Source organism: Rhinocladiella mackenziei, assembly GCF_000835555.1.
Source record: "Rhinocladiella mackenziei CBS 650.93 unplaced genomic scaffold supercont1.4, whole genome shotgun sequence".
Lineage (NCBI taxonomy): Eukaryota > Fungi > Ascomycota > Eurotiomycetes > Chaetothyriales > Herpotrichiellaceae > Rhinocladiella > Rhinocladiella mackenziei.
Genome location: NW_013550601.1, coordinates 2,129,075 through 2,147,767, shown reverse-complemented (window position 1 = coordinate 2,147,767; position 18,693 = coordinate 2,129,075). Strand labels below are relative to the sequence as shown.

The 18,693-nt window shown below is 51.1% G+C and overlaps 7 protein-coding genes across 7 annotated transcripts; 5 read left to right on the top strand and 2 right to left on the bottom strand.

Annotated features, from left to right (window-relative positions):
• Positions 1-1,021: 1,021 nt before the first annotated feature.
• On the top strand, positions 1,022-4,849 carry Z518_05921 (uncharacterized protein; the record flags this gene model as incomplete). The annotated part of the gene is made up of 1 exon (XM_013416731.1): positions 1,022-4,849. One exon carries the CDS (start codon positions 1,022-1,024, stop codon positions 4,847-4,849), a length of 3,828 nt encoding a protein of 1,275 aa, XP_013272185.1.
• Positions 4,850-5,939: 1,090 nt separating this feature from the next.
• Positions 5,940-7,145, top strand: Z518_05920 (uncharacterized protein; the record flags this gene model as incomplete). The annotated part of the gene is made up of 2 exons (XM_013416730.1): positions 5,940-6,440; positions 6,507-7,145. 2 exons carry the CDS (start codon positions 5,940-5,942, stop codon positions 7,143-7,145), a joined length of 1,140 nt encoding a protein of 379 aa, XP_013272184.1.
• A 408-nt stretch (positions 7,146-7,553) lies between these two features.
• On the bottom strand, positions 7,554-8,489 carry Z518_05919 (uncharacterized protein; the record flags this gene model as incomplete). The annotated part of the gene is made up of 1 exon (XM_013416729.1): positions 7,554-8,489. The coding sequence occupies one exon, from the start codon at positions 8,487-8,489 to the stop codon at positions 7,554-7,556; it is 936 nt and encodes a 311-aa protein (XP_013272183.1).
• Positions 8,490-8,952: 463 nt separating this feature from the next.
• Z518_05918 (uncharacterized protein) lies at positions 8,953-11,391 on the top strand (the record flags this gene model as incomplete). The annotated part of the gene is made up of 2 exons (XM_013416728.1): positions 8,953-9,075; positions 9,124-11,391. 2 exons carry the CDS (start codon positions 8,953-8,955, stop codon positions 11,389-11,391), a joined length of 2,391 nt encoding a protein of 796 aa, XP_013272182.1.
• A 454-nt stretch (positions 11,392-11,845) lies between these two features.
• Z518_05917 (uncharacterized protein) lies at positions 11,846-12,553 on the bottom strand (the record flags this gene model as incomplete). Its single annotated transcript, XM_013416727.1, has 2 exons — positions 11,846-12,333; positions 12,421-12,553. The coding sequence occupies 2 exons, from the start codon at positions 12,551-12,553 to the stop codon at positions 11,846-11,848; spliced, it is 621 nt and encodes a 206-aa protein (XP_013272181.1).
• Positions 12,554-13,101: 548 nt separating this feature from the next.
• Z518_05916 (uncharacterized protein) lies at positions 13,102-15,594 on the top strand (the record flags this gene model as incomplete). The annotated part of the gene is made up of 1 exon (XM_013416726.1): positions 13,102-15,594. One exon carries the CDS (start codon positions 13,102-13,104, stop codon positions 15,592-15,594), a length of 2,493 nt encoding a protein of 830 aa, XP_013272180.1.
• Positions 15,595-17,148: 1,554 nt separating this feature from the next.
• On the top strand, positions 17,149-18,224 carry Z518_05915 (uncharacterized protein; the record flags this gene model as incomplete). Its single annotated transcript, XM_013416725.1, has 2 exons — positions 17,149-17,529; positions 17,589-18,224. The coding sequence occupies 2 exons, from the start codon at positions 17,149-17,151 to the stop codon at positions 18,222-18,224; spliced, it is 1,017 nt and encodes a 338-aa protein (XP_013272179.1).
• Positions 18,225-18,693: the final 469 nt, after the last annotated feature.

Here is an 18,693-nt window from a genome sequence, read left to right as displayed (position 1 = left end):
GTCAGGGTGGTCAGTGCCCACAAGAACGCTGGCTTGCATGGGTAGCGATTTCTGTTGGCGACTGTAGGCTAGTTTCTCATCGGTCGAGGTAGTTTGTTTGGTGTGCTAACAGGGATGCAAGAAAAGAGTCTGAGGGGGGGCTACGTGCAACTGGTTGTGGCCGGATTAACGGGAGTCGACCACTCTCCACCCTCATGTGCAGTGGGAACTCTTTGCCTGGGCCTTCTCTGACGGCTCAACCACCCCCGCCCCTTCACGTGTTTTCACTGGCTTGGTATAGCGTTGGGACAGGGAAACGCCGCTCAGGCTTGCCCCCTCCACTACAAGTCGCCGCGGCAGTACCCAAACGCCTCTCGCCGTCCAGTGAGACAGAGGCTGGACGGCTCTCTGGGGATTTCGCTAGGACGCTGATTACTTGGGCCTCCCCTCCCGCCATCTGTGTTGTCTTTCCATCACTGTCCTTGCATATTCGAGCCACCGTCCACCAGTCGCATCGCCTTCGGCCCATCTTGACGTCCAACGTCTCCCGTTTCATTTCGTGTGCATACCTTTTTATACCCATTGCTTGCGCACTCTGTTGTCCAAACTTCCCTCTTTGCCATTGGGCCCGGAGGGTATCGAGATGAGAACGGTCCTCGACTACCGACCGCAGTCTTCCCTCTGACTAATTCGACAATATCGCATGATTTCGGAATCCTCTCGAGTCACAACCACTTTGATTTCACAGCCTCCGAACAGGTCGGTCCTTCTCAGTCGACCAATTCGACTGCTGAGCGTACCAAAGCACAATCAACATCACCCCTCCAGATCAGATCGCACTCTATTGGTTCTTCAAGAAGTGACCGCGAGAATTGTTCATAACTAGATTTTGTGTGAATTCGAAGGGCAAAATCGAATGGCTCTCCAATATTCAGGCTCTGAGTGGAGGCGTTGACTGAGCCCATGACTGTCTTTGGCAAAACTTTTTCAGATGTCCAACGACTAATACATGACAAACCAATAGGCGATCAGTCCTGGAGCGATGCCGGGCAATATTGGTATAAAATGGCCCCCAAATCTACGACAACCGTACCACCTTTCAGAGTCGATTGAAGACGGGAACGACCAAGCAGTCTCTGGCTTCCAAGGCAGAGGCACTGAGACCGAGTTCCCTGAACATGAGACAGGCACCACCTCTCATAGTTATGGGGAGGATTCCAGTACTCAGCGAAACACTCCTACAGCTTTATCCGCACAGAATCCCCTTGAGCCTGTGGATGAAGATACCTGTCGTGGGCTGGACACCAGCTCACAGCCTGGGTCGGTTGTATCTCCCCTACTGGGCCCGTTGAGATCTCACCAATCTCTACCTTCATCCACTCAGACATCCTCAAATTCGTTGAAAGCCATGTCCGAGGGCGAGGTCGACCGTGGGACCAGGATAGGCCCCTTTTTGATTCAGCGAGCGCTCTCAACCAAGCTCTCACACGGACATATGCGTGCCCGCCATCCCTCGCACTCCAAATCTTTTTCAAATTCTCTATCAACCCCAAAGCAATCACTCAACGTCGACCAGCCTGTTTATCCAGACCAGAGCTTTGCGGCGCTGCACGGACAAATCCACACCGCTCAACCGTCGCCTCCTCTTCGAACCAGAAGCTCACATCCCGCCCAAAACATACTTTACAATGAAATGTCCACTTGGACGAAGCAGACTCGAGATCGGCAGTCCAGTTCCCAAGGCACCAGGACGGCAGATAATACTCCCATGTCAAGTCCCGGGTTGTTCAACCCAGGGGCTCGAGATCCTTCGGCGTCTTCTCTCGGCGAACTTAGCCCTCAGCTTCACCATCTTCAAACACCAAAGGAGACCCACACTGCCGAAATTGAACATGACACTTATTCGGGAAATAAATTCATAAACAACTACGAGATTGTACAGGAACTGGGCCGCGGAGAGCATGGTAAAGTCAAATTGGGACGTGACATCGAAAAAGAAACCATGGTGGCGGTCAAGATTGTCCCCAGATATTCCGTGAAGCGACGACTCGGTCGACTCGGTGCTCCAGAAGACCGTACGAAGCGAGAAGTGGCCATTCTGAAGAAAGCCAGACATCCCAACGTCGTCAGTCTTCTGGAGGTCATCGACGACCCTAACAAGAACAAGGTTTACCTGATTCTTGAATATGTGGAAAAAGGAGAAATCAAATGGAGAAAACCAGGTGTTCGCGAAGTCTTGGCTGTCAACAACAACAGATTTGTACAAGAGCGTCTGGGCATCGATGTCCCTATGGAAGCCACTGAACGAGATCTCTTTCACGTTGCTCAAGCCAAGCGACGTCATGAACAACAAGAGAAGGCTCGGTCTTCAAACCTACACCCTGTCCCAAGTTGGAGTCTCGAGCACGGAGGCGAAGACTTTGAAGAAGACGAGGATTTCTCGGACATTTCCAGATCTGCCTCGCGCCACTTTTATGGGTCGAGCAACACCAGCCGAACCAGCTCTCACGACGATTACGCTGAAGCAGCTCTCGCAGGTAGCATGTACGGTGCGTATGCGCCTGATGCATATCGGGGCCGGAAGTTCAGCATTGCCGCAAGTGCCGTTTCACACATGTCCTCGGAATGGAATTTCGACGAAACGGACGACGAACATTCCTATGTTCCTGCCCTCACACTCGAGGAAGCTCGCCGAGCATTTCGAGATACACTATCTGGCCTTCAATTTTTGCACTTCATCGGTATCATCCATCGCGATATCAAGCCGGCCAACCTGCTTGTCTCCAGCAACGGGACCGTGAAAATATCGGATTTCGGTGTATCATATCTTGGACGCCCCACAACCGACGAGGATCCAGAGAACAAATTAACGGAGAAGGATGTTTCAGCACTCGACGATGAAAAGGAGCTGGCAAGATCAGTGGGGACCCCTGCGTTTTGGGCACCGGAACTTTGCTATGAAGATCCTTCCATGTTTGAAGAGAAGAATGGCCCAAGAATAACCGGAGCCCTTGACCTCTGGGCCCTGGGCATCACTCTCTACTGCATGGTGTATGCGCGGCTACCGTTCTACGCAACCGAAGATATGGGACTTCACGAAGCGGTATGCAAAGCGGAAGTCTTTTGTCCGAAGACTCGACTGATGCCCGTCGATACTTCGCGAGATAAGCCTTCTCATCACGTGCCAAGCTCAATCAACAGTAACAAACGGCTGGATTACGAGCTCAAATTCGAACCGGTCCCAGGCGCCCTACGCGACCTTATCCGCAAACTTCTGACCAAAGACCCTGCCAAGAGAATGACGATCGAGGAAGCAAAGAAACATCCGTGGGTAGTCGAAGGCATGCACGATCCCTCCCAGTGGATCAAAGGTCCTCCTGAACTGGAGAAAGGAAGCAAGGAGAAGATTTTGGAGGTGGATGAAAAGGAAATATCCCATGCTGTTGGAAAGAGGAACATAATCGAACGAGCGCTCAATACAGCTGGACGATTCGCAGGCAGTCTCCTCGGAAGAAGCAATACCCGCAAACGTGCCCCAAGCGCAGCAACTTCAGCAAGTCAGTCGAGCGACTCCATTACGTCGCCTTCAGCCTCCAGTACAAGCACTGTTGGTAAACACGAGCGTGATAAGATTCGCGATGCACGGCGAGCAAGCTTACGTGGTGACGAAGTTGTGGCCGCCTTGAAGACCTCTAGAGAGACTGCCGAGCACCCTTTGGCACAAAGTCAAACTGCCAGCCCTGATGACTCGGCACACGAGACATATTTTAGCGAATTTTCCGCACCGAAGGCGGCATCTGCTGGCTGCAGCCCGATGCCTGAGCGCGAAGGCCGACCTCAAGGACCACAAAGGGCCATCTCGACCGTCTCAAAGGCTGAATCAATGAAGACAATCACGATGTCCCCAACCCAAAGACAACCTCTGCCTTTCTCAGATCCGCCACACGATCAGGACCGACCTAGCTTCCTGGAAAGAGGCTTGAAAGCTAAGGTTGATGGTCTCTGGGAGGGAACTGCGAAGACGTTGGCTCGACTCGGAAGCCGGGACCGACGTTCGCAACCCATGGAGCGCTCACCAGCTTCAAGCCGTCACTCTTCAGAGAGTGATGCTCACGCAGGACCAAGTATCGCCATGAGCACTGCTTCCGCCGCAGGTGCCATTGAACCACCTGACGTCCTAAGGGCCACTATGCTACCGGTCGATTACAACACATCTCCATCAATTCCAACTATGATGACTATCGGTCCCCAGAAGACTGCCTTTCAACCACCCGTGTCAACCCAGGAGGCATTTGAACAAGCCCAGGAGGTCAATCAACGTAGACTGATTCAAGAAGCGCAATATCAAGCCGAGGCTGCTGCCGAGGCCGCCTTGAAACCAGAGAGTCAACCTAGTACGGACGAATGTCCGCCCTCTCCGGACGATATCACCTTCTTGGAAAAGCAGCTTACGAAAGTCGCAAACGAGCCCCCTCCGTTCTCACTCGGTTCAATCCCCATCCAGGCAGGACCATCAGCAAGCACCATTGCATCGTCAGTTGATGGCTATTATGGAGCGAGCAGCGTGTCACAGAGCATGTCAAATCCGAGTTTCGGAATCGTATCTAGTGCATCTTCACCGCCTGGAGAGGGGTTTTTGAATGCAGACTATGTGGGCGCACAAGCAGATGTTCCTGCCTCCGGGAAAGATGCCGAACCGGCCTTCATGCGGACCGCAGACACCGTCACCAAGTATGGTAGGTTTACGCAGACGGCCTCCGGTGCGGCACTTGAGGATCGAGATGAGGGATCGTATAATGACGATCACGAAGGAGACGACGACTCAGATGAGGACGGCATGGTTATGGGTGTTTCGAGTCGAAAGCTGTAAGGCCGTTTCCTGAAGCTGAATCGGGCTGGCTACTGGCGCAATTTTTCTTACACGACTTTTCTGACATACTTTCAACACCACGACCCGACGACAGATGACGCCCTTTATCATTCATGGATAGCTTGTGTTTCTTAGATACCCTGGTTATAGACAGCAAGGCGTCGGATTACTCTTGGAAGTTCGATTCGCTAGATTTTCTTTATGTTACGGAATTGGATGTTTCGCTGGAAGTCCTGGATTTGGTCGGAAAGGGAGAGGCACACTTGAACCTGCATTATGCGAATGGACTGGAAAAAGAAAAAGCGAGAGGGCATTTGTGATTCATGGGAAGGACAAAGTGATTTGTATATCAAGCAAAAACTGAACAACAGAAAGAGTACCACAGCATGCAAACGGACGAGAATTTGATGAAGGCTGTCTCCACAAGCAACGTGCAGACACATACCATATTCGGCCTGGCAGTAACGAATTCGGATCGAGGGAACGTTTCGTTCTCGATTCATTTTTCATGTATACTTTATGGCTGTGACTGAGGATGGGAGGAAGTCGATGGAGCCGGCTGGCTGTCTATTTGACGGCTTGACTGCGGAGCAAAAGGATCAACAGGAGAGGCGAAAAGTGAAAGAACTTCATAGTGGAACCTGTCAACGTGCAGTTGATCCCTTAAGATCGAGTATCAGTACTTGAATTTGCTCAGTATTCTGTGCTATGATTCGGAAGTAGTACTTGTACCCGATTCTAGTTGGCGCATGCCCATGCCAAGCCGGTGGACTCTGGTGAGCATTGAATTCCAGCTTCCCATCTCAAAACAACGTCCATACAAACCTCGCTGAAGGAGCTTGCTTCCTTAGCCCTCTATCTACATTGACTCTTCTGCTTCTGATCTGTTCTTTGCCGTCTTCGAATTTACACCGGTCGAAGATCCAATTCTAAGCGGGCCGGTTTTAGAACCTTGGATCGATGGCCTGCTAACCTCTCCGATATCTAACTCGAACACCGTCATCACCCTTCCACGGCCATTCTCGGAGTCGCAAGAGCTTCGGGAAATCCAATCATTCTATAACAAAAACCGACCGCCTCTATCTTCACGATGCAAAAGATTCTTCGTATAAACCTGCTCTCTCGCAATCAAGCGTTGAAAGCCACCAGGAGAAAAGAGCTCAAAAAATTAAAGCAAGACTGGTCAGAATTTGAACAACGCCGCATAGCGGTGGAGAAGACAAATCGAGAATCCATCAAAACCGAGCGGAAACACCGCAGGGAGGACTGGATTGCGGGGCCGCTGGCACCCAAACATGATGTTGGCGAGAAAGCAGAATTATACGGCACTGTTGATACTAGCCTGCTCCAGACTGGTAAATACCCCGAACCCTTAAGGCGGGGACCCAAAGGAAATGGCTGGGACCCCGTAGGAAGTGAGGGTCTTGAAGAGGAGCAAAAGGAGTGGGAAGGGGAAGGCAACGAGGGCAATATTGTTGAGGGAGATCGCGTATGCGTGGTGTATGGGAAGGAAGACCTGATCGGCAGAATCGGCAGAGTCAAGAATGTCGATTTGGAGGCAAAGGAGTTGACAATCGAAAGACTCAACATGGTGCGTGTTTGATAAGCTGGTTCTGATTTTTGAATCCGCATCCAAGCTGACTTATGACGACGTCAGGCCGATGTAGAATTCCCCAAGGGAACCCCCGGGCGGGACAGGATCAAGTTTCAGGGCATGGAGCTTCCCATTCCCATCTCTCATGTGCGGCTCGTTCACCGGCTGACGGACGAGGAAACCGGCCGCGATCGCGATGTCATTGTCCAATATATCCGAGGTGGTGCACCCTACTTTCAACGCGAAGCCCACTCGCCTCTCCCTCGACATACGCGATACATTGCCGGGGAAGACATCGAAATTCCCTGGCCAGAACCAGAAATACCCTCATACCAAGCTTGGCCTTCCGACACGAGCCGTTTCGAAGTCGAGCACCAGTCCTTTATGCCTTCACTGTACTACCCGCCACTTCCACATCCAGAGATCTTAAACGAACTGCGCAACGACAAATATGCTCGTGACCGTGAGTGGCACGAGGCCGAGTATACGCGCATGAAAATTCTCGAGGACGCCCGCGCCGCCTGGTACCAGCAGCGCAAGTTGCAGTCCCCGAAGGAACAGCTGCGAGAGCAACGCATCAAGGACGCTTCGCAGAAGACTAAGGAAATCAAAGAGCGCGGCATGTCGGACGAGACAATACGGATAATCCGAGAGCTTCAAATGTCGAAGAAGTCGCGCACAGCCAAGACGTTGGCAGCATAAGAATGGAATTTCAGGAGCCATTCTTCTCGCTGCGATACTTGCCTGTTCAGCACTTTGACCGCGATTGCTTTGACCTGTGGACCGTGTATGATCATAGAACCAATTGGAGGAAAGGGGTCAAAAATGAGCTTGAATCTGTACATATCTAGAACTATTGTGCACGACAATACTCAAAACTCTACCCGTCTTGCCAAGCTCGCGTCTACACTTCCGTACAAAGTTACCAGGCAAAAATATACATTGGTCTCTGATCCGCTGCGATCTCGCGTGTGAGATGTCCTCACGTCTATGTATTTCATTTCTTCGTTTCAATTCGTTCCTTTCTTCATAGTCTTTTCTCTTTCATAACTCCATTGCTAAATCTCTGCTCTATAAACAGATCAAGACGAGATGATGACGTCATTATCTTCACGTAACCAGCGGCCCGATATACTCGACCCTTTTCCCCTCTGCCTCCACCAGCTGTGGCCACTGCACAAGGAAACGGTCGACGAACGGCTTCAGCAGCCTACCGCTGAGACTTAGGGTCTTGACGCGTGCCCAGCTTTCAATGAAGATACTGCGCATTTGGCCGCTCTGTGGGTGCAGGCGGTGGCTTCTGTCTGAGAGAATACTGAGAGCTGAGGACGATGGTCCACCAAAGCCGAAGAAAAGTAAAATGATCGATGCTAGGATCACGATGACACCTGTACCGGGTCCATTGGTAAGAATTAGGTCAGGATAGCCTCTCGCCCTCTCACAGAACCCTGCCTTTCCCGTTTCGTTTCGTAGAGGTTTATAATCTCGATGCGTGCCTCTTAGCACAGCGGAACAATCCCATAAACACTGCAGACTGGAGATCGGCGCCGTCAGGATACTCTGGTACACACGCCTCGCGCGATGAACGGTCACGACGTCATAGTTTGAGCTAGTCCCTTCGGGAACCGAGCTCGCGACGTTGTGTAGTTGGGATAGCATTGATTTCTCGAATTCGTGCGCTTTCAACGCAGAGAAACTGTCACCGGAACTGACTAGGTACGTCCGGTACGTGAAGTCGAGTTGAAAACGCGGGGCTTGAGAGAGCATGTTAAGCATTTCGGCCGTGTGTCCGCCGGAACCGAGTACGACCAGGACATGAGTCGGGTGTTTGTCGGAGGCGGGGGGGCGGGGAAAGATAGGCTTCCGGGTAAGGACAGAGGCAAGGCGGAAGAATACTAGGTTGAGGAGAATTAGGACGGTTGCAAGACGGAGTTCGCGTGTGGGTGAAAGAGATGCGATCAGGTTGAGGGAGTTGGTAATGTTGAAGAATGAGGCCTCGGGCTTCACGCCCGGAGGTTTGCTGAGCTGTATTCCATGTGCGTCCATGGTGAAAGGTCTGGTAGAGTTAATGGGAGGTTTGGAAATGGAAACTTGCGCGCAATATGTGGTCGAGGTTTAGTCATGAGGACTGCTTCAGGAAAATAAAGTCGGTATCCTTTTCGGTGCCGTTGAAGTGAATTGCTGCTTCAAGGCTGTAAAAGGGATGTTCAAGTTAGATTCCCCTTGCCAAGTTCGCGTGTCATGCGTCAAATGCCTGAGATCAGGTGTAAATACAGGGTTGGCGAGTTTGCTGTGTGCTGCATGTCGTCTTTGACGCGCCAGTGATCTTTCGCGGAGATAGTCGGAGATGGAACCAAATGAATCTAAACCCATTCAGGCAGACCGTTGACTCGCAAGACATTTTCATGAAAGTGAGTCTGACCGTACATACAGTTTGCGGACCTAGCTAGAGGTTGGTCGAAAGTATAAGTCAGCACATGGTGTCGAACCTTGACGAGGATGCGCCGCCATGCCTATTCAACTTCGACAACGCCTAGACTGTCACTACTGCGGCCGGAGGTCAAAACTTAGCAAGAAACAAGACCGCAAGTTCAAGTGTGAGCACTGTCTGGCGGTCAATTTCTTTGATGAGGTATAGCCAACCCCTTTCGAGATTTTCATTTGTTAACAACAGTTGTAGAACGGTGAAATTGCAGATGTCCCTCTAGAAGAAGCCGCACCCGAGCAACAGCGCTTCGCCCAGCCAGTGGTCACAGATCCTCTCGTAGACGACTTTTCTTCCCAAGAGTCTATATTCTGCTCAACATGTCTCAAGAATCAGCACTTGTACACCTACAATCTCTCTCAATTCCTCCCGGATCCGGATGATCCAGACTACGAAAAGTTGGAGGCAGAACTGCCAGACTACAAGAAGGGCCTGGAACAACGGTATCCTCAATGCTGCGCTCGCTGCGAACCAAAGGTCAGGGCACGATTGCACCAGGCTACATACAATGCGAGAAGCGATCACCTGCGAAGAGTTTTAGAGACCTCACGGCAGCGGAGGGTTGCAAGTCGATGGGGTTGGAGAAGTCTGGTAGTCAGTGCCGGCGGACTGGGATATTTCACAAGCCTGGCTGTGCAATTGGCCTGGCATCTCTATGGCTCACAAGTCAGTGGCATTCATCTCGTCCCAGGAGGACGGCCAATGGACTGCTTCACATGGCGACCCTTCCGCCCTCAATGCCTGGACATGACGGAACCATTTGTCGGTCTTTCGCTCAATCTCGGCCTTCTTTGCATATGGTGGAATCCAAAATGGCAGCATAAACTGGCTAACAATGAAGAACGGCTGATTGGGCTGAATGAATACTATCTGGCGCAATTTGCTTTACTGGGGCTAAGGTTCAGTGCGTGGATCGTGATGTGTCATATGCCTCTTGCGACGAAAGTGAAAACTGCGCTTCATGCTTGCTTTGCAGGAGCAATCACGCTCATTGCAGGATGGTCTTCTTTTGGTATAATCAAGGTCAAAGGCGCGCCATCTGTCAACTGGCATGAAGAACCGGCTCCGCTTCTTTCGAAAAATCAGTTCGTCCCACCAGCTCTATCGCAGCCACAGGAACCATTCCCAGACCAAGACCAACCTTTCAATGTCGGAACTTTGTCGACACCACCGAGACCAAATTACCAGGCATGGAGACCTCCCACTCCTCCCGACGACAGTGCTGAATTGATGGATTGGACTCCGTCGCAGCCGACCTTTCAACCCGAACTGAAGCAGGTCCGATACAAATCTCTCGGTCCTTCTCCTTTTCATGGTGCTCTCCCGGCACTGAATGCACAGGGGTTGCGGAGGCAAACCGGTCAAAACCAATCGGCGTCGAAAGAGGCAATCGGTCTACCACCAGGATTCTTCGACCGCCCAGAGAAATCAGCTCTGCCTCCTCGTCAACAAACGTCAGCCAGCGAGGATATTGCACAACCAAAGTTCTTCGGCCACGACAGAGAAGCTGATACTGGTCTGGAAAATATCTTTGGAACTGTTTTCTCTCTTCAAGACAAATCTCTCGGGACCCCACATTCCCCTGCTGTACTTGAGCTCCAGCCACCGACGACGGGTTCTGGCACGGAGGACAGTTCGGGAAATCCAGCTACCCGCGCCAAGGACTCATATCTGGCCATCTTTAGTGGTATCTCCTTTTTCTCGATCTTGATGGCGGTTGTGGCGTGGATTTTCGAGGCGACTTTGGTATCTCAAACGTCACAATTTGGATATGGCGTTGTCTTGTTCAGCGCGGGCATCTCAGTCGCCCACCTAGGACTATTGATATTTCTTCATGGATCGAAAGGCCAATTCCCTTGCCTGCTGTTCTTGGGCTTTGAAGCAAGCTTATTGATTGTAGTCGCCCTGTTACGGGAGCCATTCGGCGAGCTCTTCGGAGATCTTTGGAATAAGCTTGGAATTGCTGTGGTGACACTATTACTGCCCCAGGAATTTCTGCAAATGAATCATTCAAGCGTGACGGTCCAATCTCAGGACGAACATTTTGCTCCAGTTCGGCAGGTTCAAAACGACCAAGACATTCCTAGAACACCACGACCGATCGGGGTGCAGTCGGAACTCGCTCGACGAGATTCCACTGAGTCAATAGAAAATAAGACGTCAACGGCAACTACATCGACTGCCTGGGAGTGGCAGGACTCCACGCCTCATCGAGAACATTTCGAAATCCCGCCTCTATCTAGGGCAACCCCAAGATCTGTCGGCCGGGGCATTGAGGCTCAGGAACAACGGCCTTCTAGACGAAGCATGTTTGGTATGGAGGGCTTGTCGTTGAGTGATGGACCGCCCTCGAGAAACAGTAATGGAAATGGCGTGGGAAAAGGCATCGGATCGGGAACAAATTGGGATCTGCAGTTTTCGGGGTCAAATATCGCCAACCCGAGAGCCAGACGGCGGTTTTAACCAGGGATTTTTCTCAAGAGCAGGGAGTTTTATGTTGCATAATGAGGCCAAACTGTTAAAGGGGGAACATAGCAGCGTCGCTGGGCGTTTCTCATCTGGAACTTCTGTAGTATTAGGGGCGGGTATTGGCATGGATATGGAATGTGCATGTAGATAGATACTCGCATGTCAAAGTATCCATCCAGGGTTAATTGATCATAGCCAGAAACTCAAACGGATTGCTGGCACAAAGTGGTTTTCGTTTCTGTTACAAACATCACGATTCTCGTGCTTCCTCCTCATCCAGCTCTTTTTCTACGTCAGCTTTTGCTTGATGAAGAATGCCCGCAGATGAGATAACTGCCATGCGCACGTTACACCCAATACGCCCAATTGGATTAATGTCCACCGTACGATTTTTGCGTTCGTTGCTTCGCTTTGGTCGCGGAATTCGGCTTCTCGTTCCTGTTTTGAATCACATTTTAGATTCGACCAATATAACATAGAATATGGCAAAATCGTAGATTGCCAGGGGAGAAGGATCATTGTAGCTTACTCTCTGGAAGACCTGCTCCCGTCTAATATCCGCCAATCGCCCATTCAACTCCTTGACTTTGCCAACGATACTGTCAATCTTGCTCTTGTCCTCGCTCTCAATCTTGCTCGTTTCACCGATCGCCATATCGACTGTCAACTTAACGCCACCCATCGTCTGGCCTGCGCCGCCAAACCATCCGCCAGCACTGATCGCCGCTGGGCCTGACGGGGTGAAGCACAGTCTATGCAGGCCACTGTCAGCTGCACTGAAGGTGAATTTCGATGCCGTGTGCGATGATGTGGATGTCTGTGTCACGACGCGGTGGTCGTTGTCGAAGGTCTCCTCGACCGTGATTTGGATCGCGAGGTCCGAAGTTACGTGGAACGAGGATGTTTGGCTGTTGTACGCTTCTGCTTTGTATGTTCCTGTATGCAACGTAAGGTACCCGATGTCAGCATATGTTCATTCGAGTCTCGACGGGAAGCCGTCCCAATTGGAAAAGGCACCCTTACCGACAACCAGGGTGTCCTTGGGCAAATCCTCATAGAAGCATTTTGGCGTGGTGCCGTCGAGGTAGAAGTACAGGGCTTGTGAGGAGGTGATCAAGGATGTGAGGGCGGCGAATGTCGCCAAAAGAGACCTCATTTTTCGTCCTGCTTGCGGAGAGTCGAAAAGTTGGGCGGGACTTGTTGGGAGTGTAATGTGAGCACGAGGTCAATTGGCCCAAAAAGTTCGAAGTTGGCCCAAGTCGGAATTAGGGACAAAAGCGCAAAAGCCCAAGATTCGCGATCACGTGATACGAAAGGAAGACTCAGTCCAAGAGGCTCGTTCTGAGTCAATACATTTTGTATGAATACCAATCTCGGCAATTGGAGTCCGTAATACCAGTGTTTAGATATACCTGGCATTTGCCCGGTCCCATTTTCCAATGGTCGAGTGGGACGGGGAGTGGCACAGCGCATATAGAAGTATCTCCAAGTCACGTGCTTATATTTCAAAAAGGCATGGTCGTTTGATTCGCAGCATTTTAAACTCCAAAGTTGACTTCAACATGGTATATTTTTCTTTTTGATCCTGCGCCGCATATCAAATACAACCCCTCCGGCACGTGTATTTAGCACGAATTAATTCGCAGCCCTTGCGGCTACGATCAATCTATCCGTCCAAGCCGCCCATTTGATCGCATTCTCGAAATGGCGTCCACAAGCGACATTCGAGACATTATGAACCTGGGCCAGACAGGGCCCCGTCAACCTGCGCCCAAAAAGAAAAAACACATAGAACCTCAAATTCGTGTCACCGGTGTCAAGCGTGAAGTCCAGGCTCTCATGGGTGATTCGGTTCCTCCCATCGCCATCGTCGAACAACGATCCTACAAGTCGAGACCGTCCATTTCCCAGAAGTTATTCAAACCGAGACATTGGGAGGAGAGGCCATTTCAGCATGGTGGAAGAACAGATGGACTAGTACTGAGACATTGGAAACGCTCGATCCCAGGATCAAATGCTCGTGCTCCACCTGTGGCAAGTATTACGGGCTCGACAGATGTTGACATGGCGGATGAACCAAAGACAGCCCCAGCCGTGCAAGAGCTGCGCTTTGAAGATGAATTTCCATCGCATAAATGGAATGTAAAGGTTCAAATTCCATCCTATACCGATGAGCAGTATGAGAATTTATTGAAGTCGGAGGACTGGACTAGGCAAGAGACGGATTATTTGATGAACCTTTGCCGTGATTATGATTTACGATGGGTTATCATTTCAGACCGTTACGAGCCAAGCGATGTGCCTCGGCCAAAATCTCCCCCTACAAATGGAGAAGCAACAGGCAGCGAGGTTGTTCCTCGGTGGAATCCACCTCCTCGTTCCATGGAGGCCCTCAAACAACGATATTACAGCGTCGCTGCACACATGCTTGAAACACAAATCCCTGTTAACAACATGACCCAGCCTGAATTTCAGCTATGGGAGAGGATGCGCAATTTCGATGCCAAAACTGAAGCCATGCGAAAGAACATGGCTGAGAAACTTTTTGACCGTACTAAAGACGAGGCTGATGAGGAACGAGTTTTACTCGAAGAACTTCACCGTATCACTAAGAATGAAGATGATTTCATCAAAATGAGACGTGACCTCTATGCCAGACTTGAACCTGTGACGCCAACCAGGAGGACGGAAAGGGGAGAGGAGCAATCTACGGCCATGTATCAAACATCTGGAGGCTTGTCAATGCTCTTGCAGACATTAGTTGCGAAAGAGAAGAGATTGAAACGCCCTCCTCTCCCTGGAAGTGCGGAAGCAGGTCCAGCTTCGGCTACTCCTGCTGATGCTCAGAAATGGGAGAAGGGAAGGCATCCTAATCAATACACGAGACGGGATACCATAGACACACAAGCCGAAGAGCCCCGCCCCCAGAAGAAAGGCTCGACATCTCAGCCGAACGTCCGGATGCTGACACCTCAAGAAGAGTTGCGCTTCGGTGTCTCACATCCTCAAGAGAGGATCACTAGTGGTGTCCAGTTTCGGCACGAAAAGATTAACCGTCTCACCATGGCAAAGAGTCAAACACAAACGACAAAGATTCAAGCCGCCCTAACCGAGTTAGGCATCCCGCCTAGATTGCTCATGCCCACGGAACGCGTGTGCCGCGAGTTCGAGAGGCTTACCACAGAGATTAACGTTCTTCTTGATTGCAGGAAGGTCAATGAGAAAATCGCTACAGAAATCAAGATCCTGGAAGAGGCGAGACGTATTAGACTAGGGTTGCCGAAAGAAGGGGAACAGCCCGCTCCTCCGACTGTCGATGCAATGGATGTGGATTCTTCTCAGACTGCAGACAACTCCAAGATTGAGAGTACCCAGGATGATTCCATGGCTGTTGCTGAGGGAGATCAGGATGCTGAAGGTGAAGACGATGCTCCTGCCGAAAAGGCCGAAGAAAAGAGCGAAGCGGAGGACGACGACGCAGACCATGAAAATGATGACAGTGGGATGCAGGTGGATGGTCGAGCCGACGAGGACGAGGACGAGGAGGATGCAGACGCAGAAGGAGAGGAGGATGGAGATGCTGCTGCCCGAGTTCCAGCCACGAAACCCGCGGAGGATGAAGAAGAGAGCGAGGATGATGACGAAGAGTACGCAGAGGAAGAAGATGAAGGAGAAAAAAAGGATGAAGAAGCCGATCGTTCTGTCACTGGAGTGGATAACGACGAGGATGATGACGAAGAGGGAAACGAAGGCGACGATGGTGAGGCTCAAGCCGAGGCGGATGAGGACGGGGATGAAGATGAAAATGATGGTGAGGAAGATCTGGATGCAGAAGTGGCAGCAACACCACAAAACGAAAGCGATGGGGAAGAAGACAATGACAGCGATAACGAGGATGAGGAAGAAGATGAAGCCGAGTCTGAAGAAGAAGAAGAAGAGGATGCAAATGACAACGACTCCGACAACGACTCCGCCGCGCAAGCTGATGTTGATTACCCTGACGATGCCCCTGAAGCTGAGGCTGAGGACTCGGACGAGGCAGACAATGCTACTAAAGAAGAGAGTAAGGACAATGTCCCTCCGAAATTAGTAGATACGCTGAGTGCTCGCGCACACAAACGCTCTGCCAGTGTTATGTCCGAGGCGAGTCGCGCTGGCAGTAATCGCAGTGGTTTAGGGAGGAAGAAGAGACGTTAAGGGGTTGAGGAAGTGAGAGTTGAGCAGTTTGGTGGAATGAACGTGGGTCATGTCCAACAGGGAGTGATAGAGGGACATGACATAGAGTAAAGCAGCAAAAAATTAGAATGAGGGTGGTGAGAATGGTTCCATCAAGATGTCTTCAACGTGTCCACTTCGATGTTACGTACTCTGTTGTGGCATTTGCAGCTAGAGTATTTCCTATCAAGTCATCAATATCACGGCGGCTGTTTGCCAATTACACTAGAATTCCAAGTGAAGTCTTCGTTCTAGTAGAAGTCGACATGGAACCAAAAAGACAGTTAGGGGACCGCAGCCCTTATGTATGGCCCGTCGAATTCCCTATTTTGTGATGTGACGTTTGAAAGGAAGTTATACGGCAAAGGATTCAGAGACGCAGCAGGCAGGATGACGGCCATTCGGAGAGCAGGGAACCGTTTCTGGCCGTCTTTTTTGGTTGTTGTAAATCATTATGGAGTCAGTGGCAGCGGTGCGGTCTTTGATACCTTTTCCACAAGGAACTGTGTTGGTACCTTTCCTATCGGTGCAACTGGCAGCATTACCCATTGGGACTGAGGTAATAGCTGCGGCAACAGCCTTCCTCGACGGTAGGAAGCTTTCCAGCACTTTCGACAACAAATGTTTCCAGCAATAACACGAAGGAAGGCTTTCACAGAAACCGTATCTAGAGCTACGGTGCTAGTATGGAAGGTCGGTTGCCTTGAGAAAGATTCCTCATATGTCAATGAGAACAGCCTCTGCATTTCGACTGGTATCAACCAAGTTCGGGGGGATACGGAATTGTCGCTACTGGGCCCACGGCTTGGGTGAATGGGGCTTCGACCAAACTTGTGGGCATGACAGGTGACTTGTGCCTTACCTGGGCTATCGATACGTCGTGTTTTCGATGGACATAGTCTGTAGAAGCAGCTAGTCGGATAAAATTAAGGTGGAAATCCAAGACGGAGAGGAGAAGAACCAAACGGAGTCTTTACTGGTGCGTTGCTCCGATAAAGAGCTTATTGGACGGACCGGAGAAACTTGGCGGAGGGAGTTAATCCGCTGAATCCGGGCGAGGCTGTCCAGCCTTGCAGACCGGGTCAAACATGCCCTTGCCAAATTTTTCTCCCCCGCACTGTCTATCGCCCAATCGCCTGATGAAGCTTTCCAGGTAGACGGCTATCCTTTGCCGCTGGCACTCACAAGGCTGCGGACACCTGAGCAAGACCCTCAACCTAACAGGCCAGAGTCAAGCAGAGGAGTAGTATGAGCAGCTCACAATGAGTGTCATCTTGTGCACCGGCAAGTCCAGCACTACGTCCCTATCCACTGACTACGAGGATTCAGCTAACTGTCGTCGCAGCTGGCTATGACCACACAATTAGGTTCGCATCCTCACATCCTTCAATATCCCTCCTATAAACTCATCGCTTTATCAGGTTCTGGGAGGCCCTCTCAGGAATATGCTCGCGCACAATTCAACACCCTGAGTCGCAAGTGAATCGACTGTGTATCACACCAGACAAAAAATATCTCGCGGCAGCCGGCCGGCACATGGTGCGGCTTTATGACATCAAATCCAGCAACCCGAACCCGATCATGCAGTTTGAAGGGCACACCAACAATATCACAGGCGTAGCTTTTCACTGCGAGGGAAAGTGGATGGTCACCAGCTCAGAAGACATGACTGTCAGAGTCTGGGATACAAGATCTGGTCAGATCCAGCGCAATTATCAACATACGCACCCTGTCAATGATGTGGTCATTCACCCGAATCAAGGCGAACTGGTCAGCTGCGACCGAGGTGGAAACATTCGGATTTGGGATCTGGGCGAGAGCAAATGCACCCACCAGCTTGTCCCCGTGGAAGATGTCTCCATGGCCAGTGTAAGTGTAGCTAGCGATGGCTCTCTCCTTGCAGCTGGAAACAATCATGTGAGAATCTCTCTCTTGACCTCTATGTCTCCGAAGCACCGTTACTCAACTGTCCCTAGGGCGATGTGTACATTTGGCGCATGTATCAAAACCATGACTCGACGACTCTTCTGCCCTGCCGTGTCTTCAAAGCTCACAAAGATTATCTCACCCGCCTTCTTCTCTCGCCGGACATCAAGCTCCTCGCAACTTGTAGCGCAGACCACACAGTGCGAATCTGGAATATCGACATGAACGAAGAGCACCTCGAGGCCATTCCAGAACCAGCCAGTGACCCCAACACTCCCAACCCAAACCACGACACTATGTCGCAGAGCCAACACTCTCTCAACGGCAGCACAACCAGCACACACTCGACTCCCAATCCCGTCATCTCCGGCACCTTCAGTCCAGACCCGAACTCGCGCTCCACCGGTAGCCTCACCACGCACTCGCTCTCGGCCTCGTCCTTCCGAGCACTCACAGACCTGATCACGCACCGCCGACCCTTACCATGCGACACGGTGCTTGACAATCACCAACGATGGGTGTGGGATTGCGCCTTCAGCGCGGACTCGGCGTATCTTGTGACAGTGTGTAGCGACCACTACGCTCGGCTCTGGGAGCTTAGCACCGCGAGCATCATACGCCAATACAGCGGTCACCACCGCGGCGCCGTCTGCGTGGCTCTGAACGATTACTCGAACCCGCCATAGGACGGTGAGGATTAGATTTGCTTCGAGTTTCTTATTCTGTCCTCCTGCTCCGGGCTCTGCGACCTCAGCACAATGACGAAATCTTAAAGGCAGCTTTTCGAACGGTGCGTGAAACTCGGGGGTTCAAAAAGGGATTGGAGGTAGAAGGAGCTCGAAACTCTCGTGCTGAATCCATATGTCGTATCCAGAGGTGAATACGCACGAAACGAAACGAAACGAAACGATAAGCGGTATAAGGGCACGGCCTAAAAATGTTCCGGCCATGCGTGGCCAGGCACAGGAAGCGTAGGAATATGTGTTTGAGTATTCATTTCGAGCATGGAGTCAAACTTGGGATGGAACCACACAATGCAAGGATCGAAATTGCGCTGTGCGACATGTTGTGCTCTGGGTAATATCCTGCTAGCACTAATCATTACCTCTGTAGCGGTATCGACAGTAGAACACCTCAATCGGATCCTCAAAACTA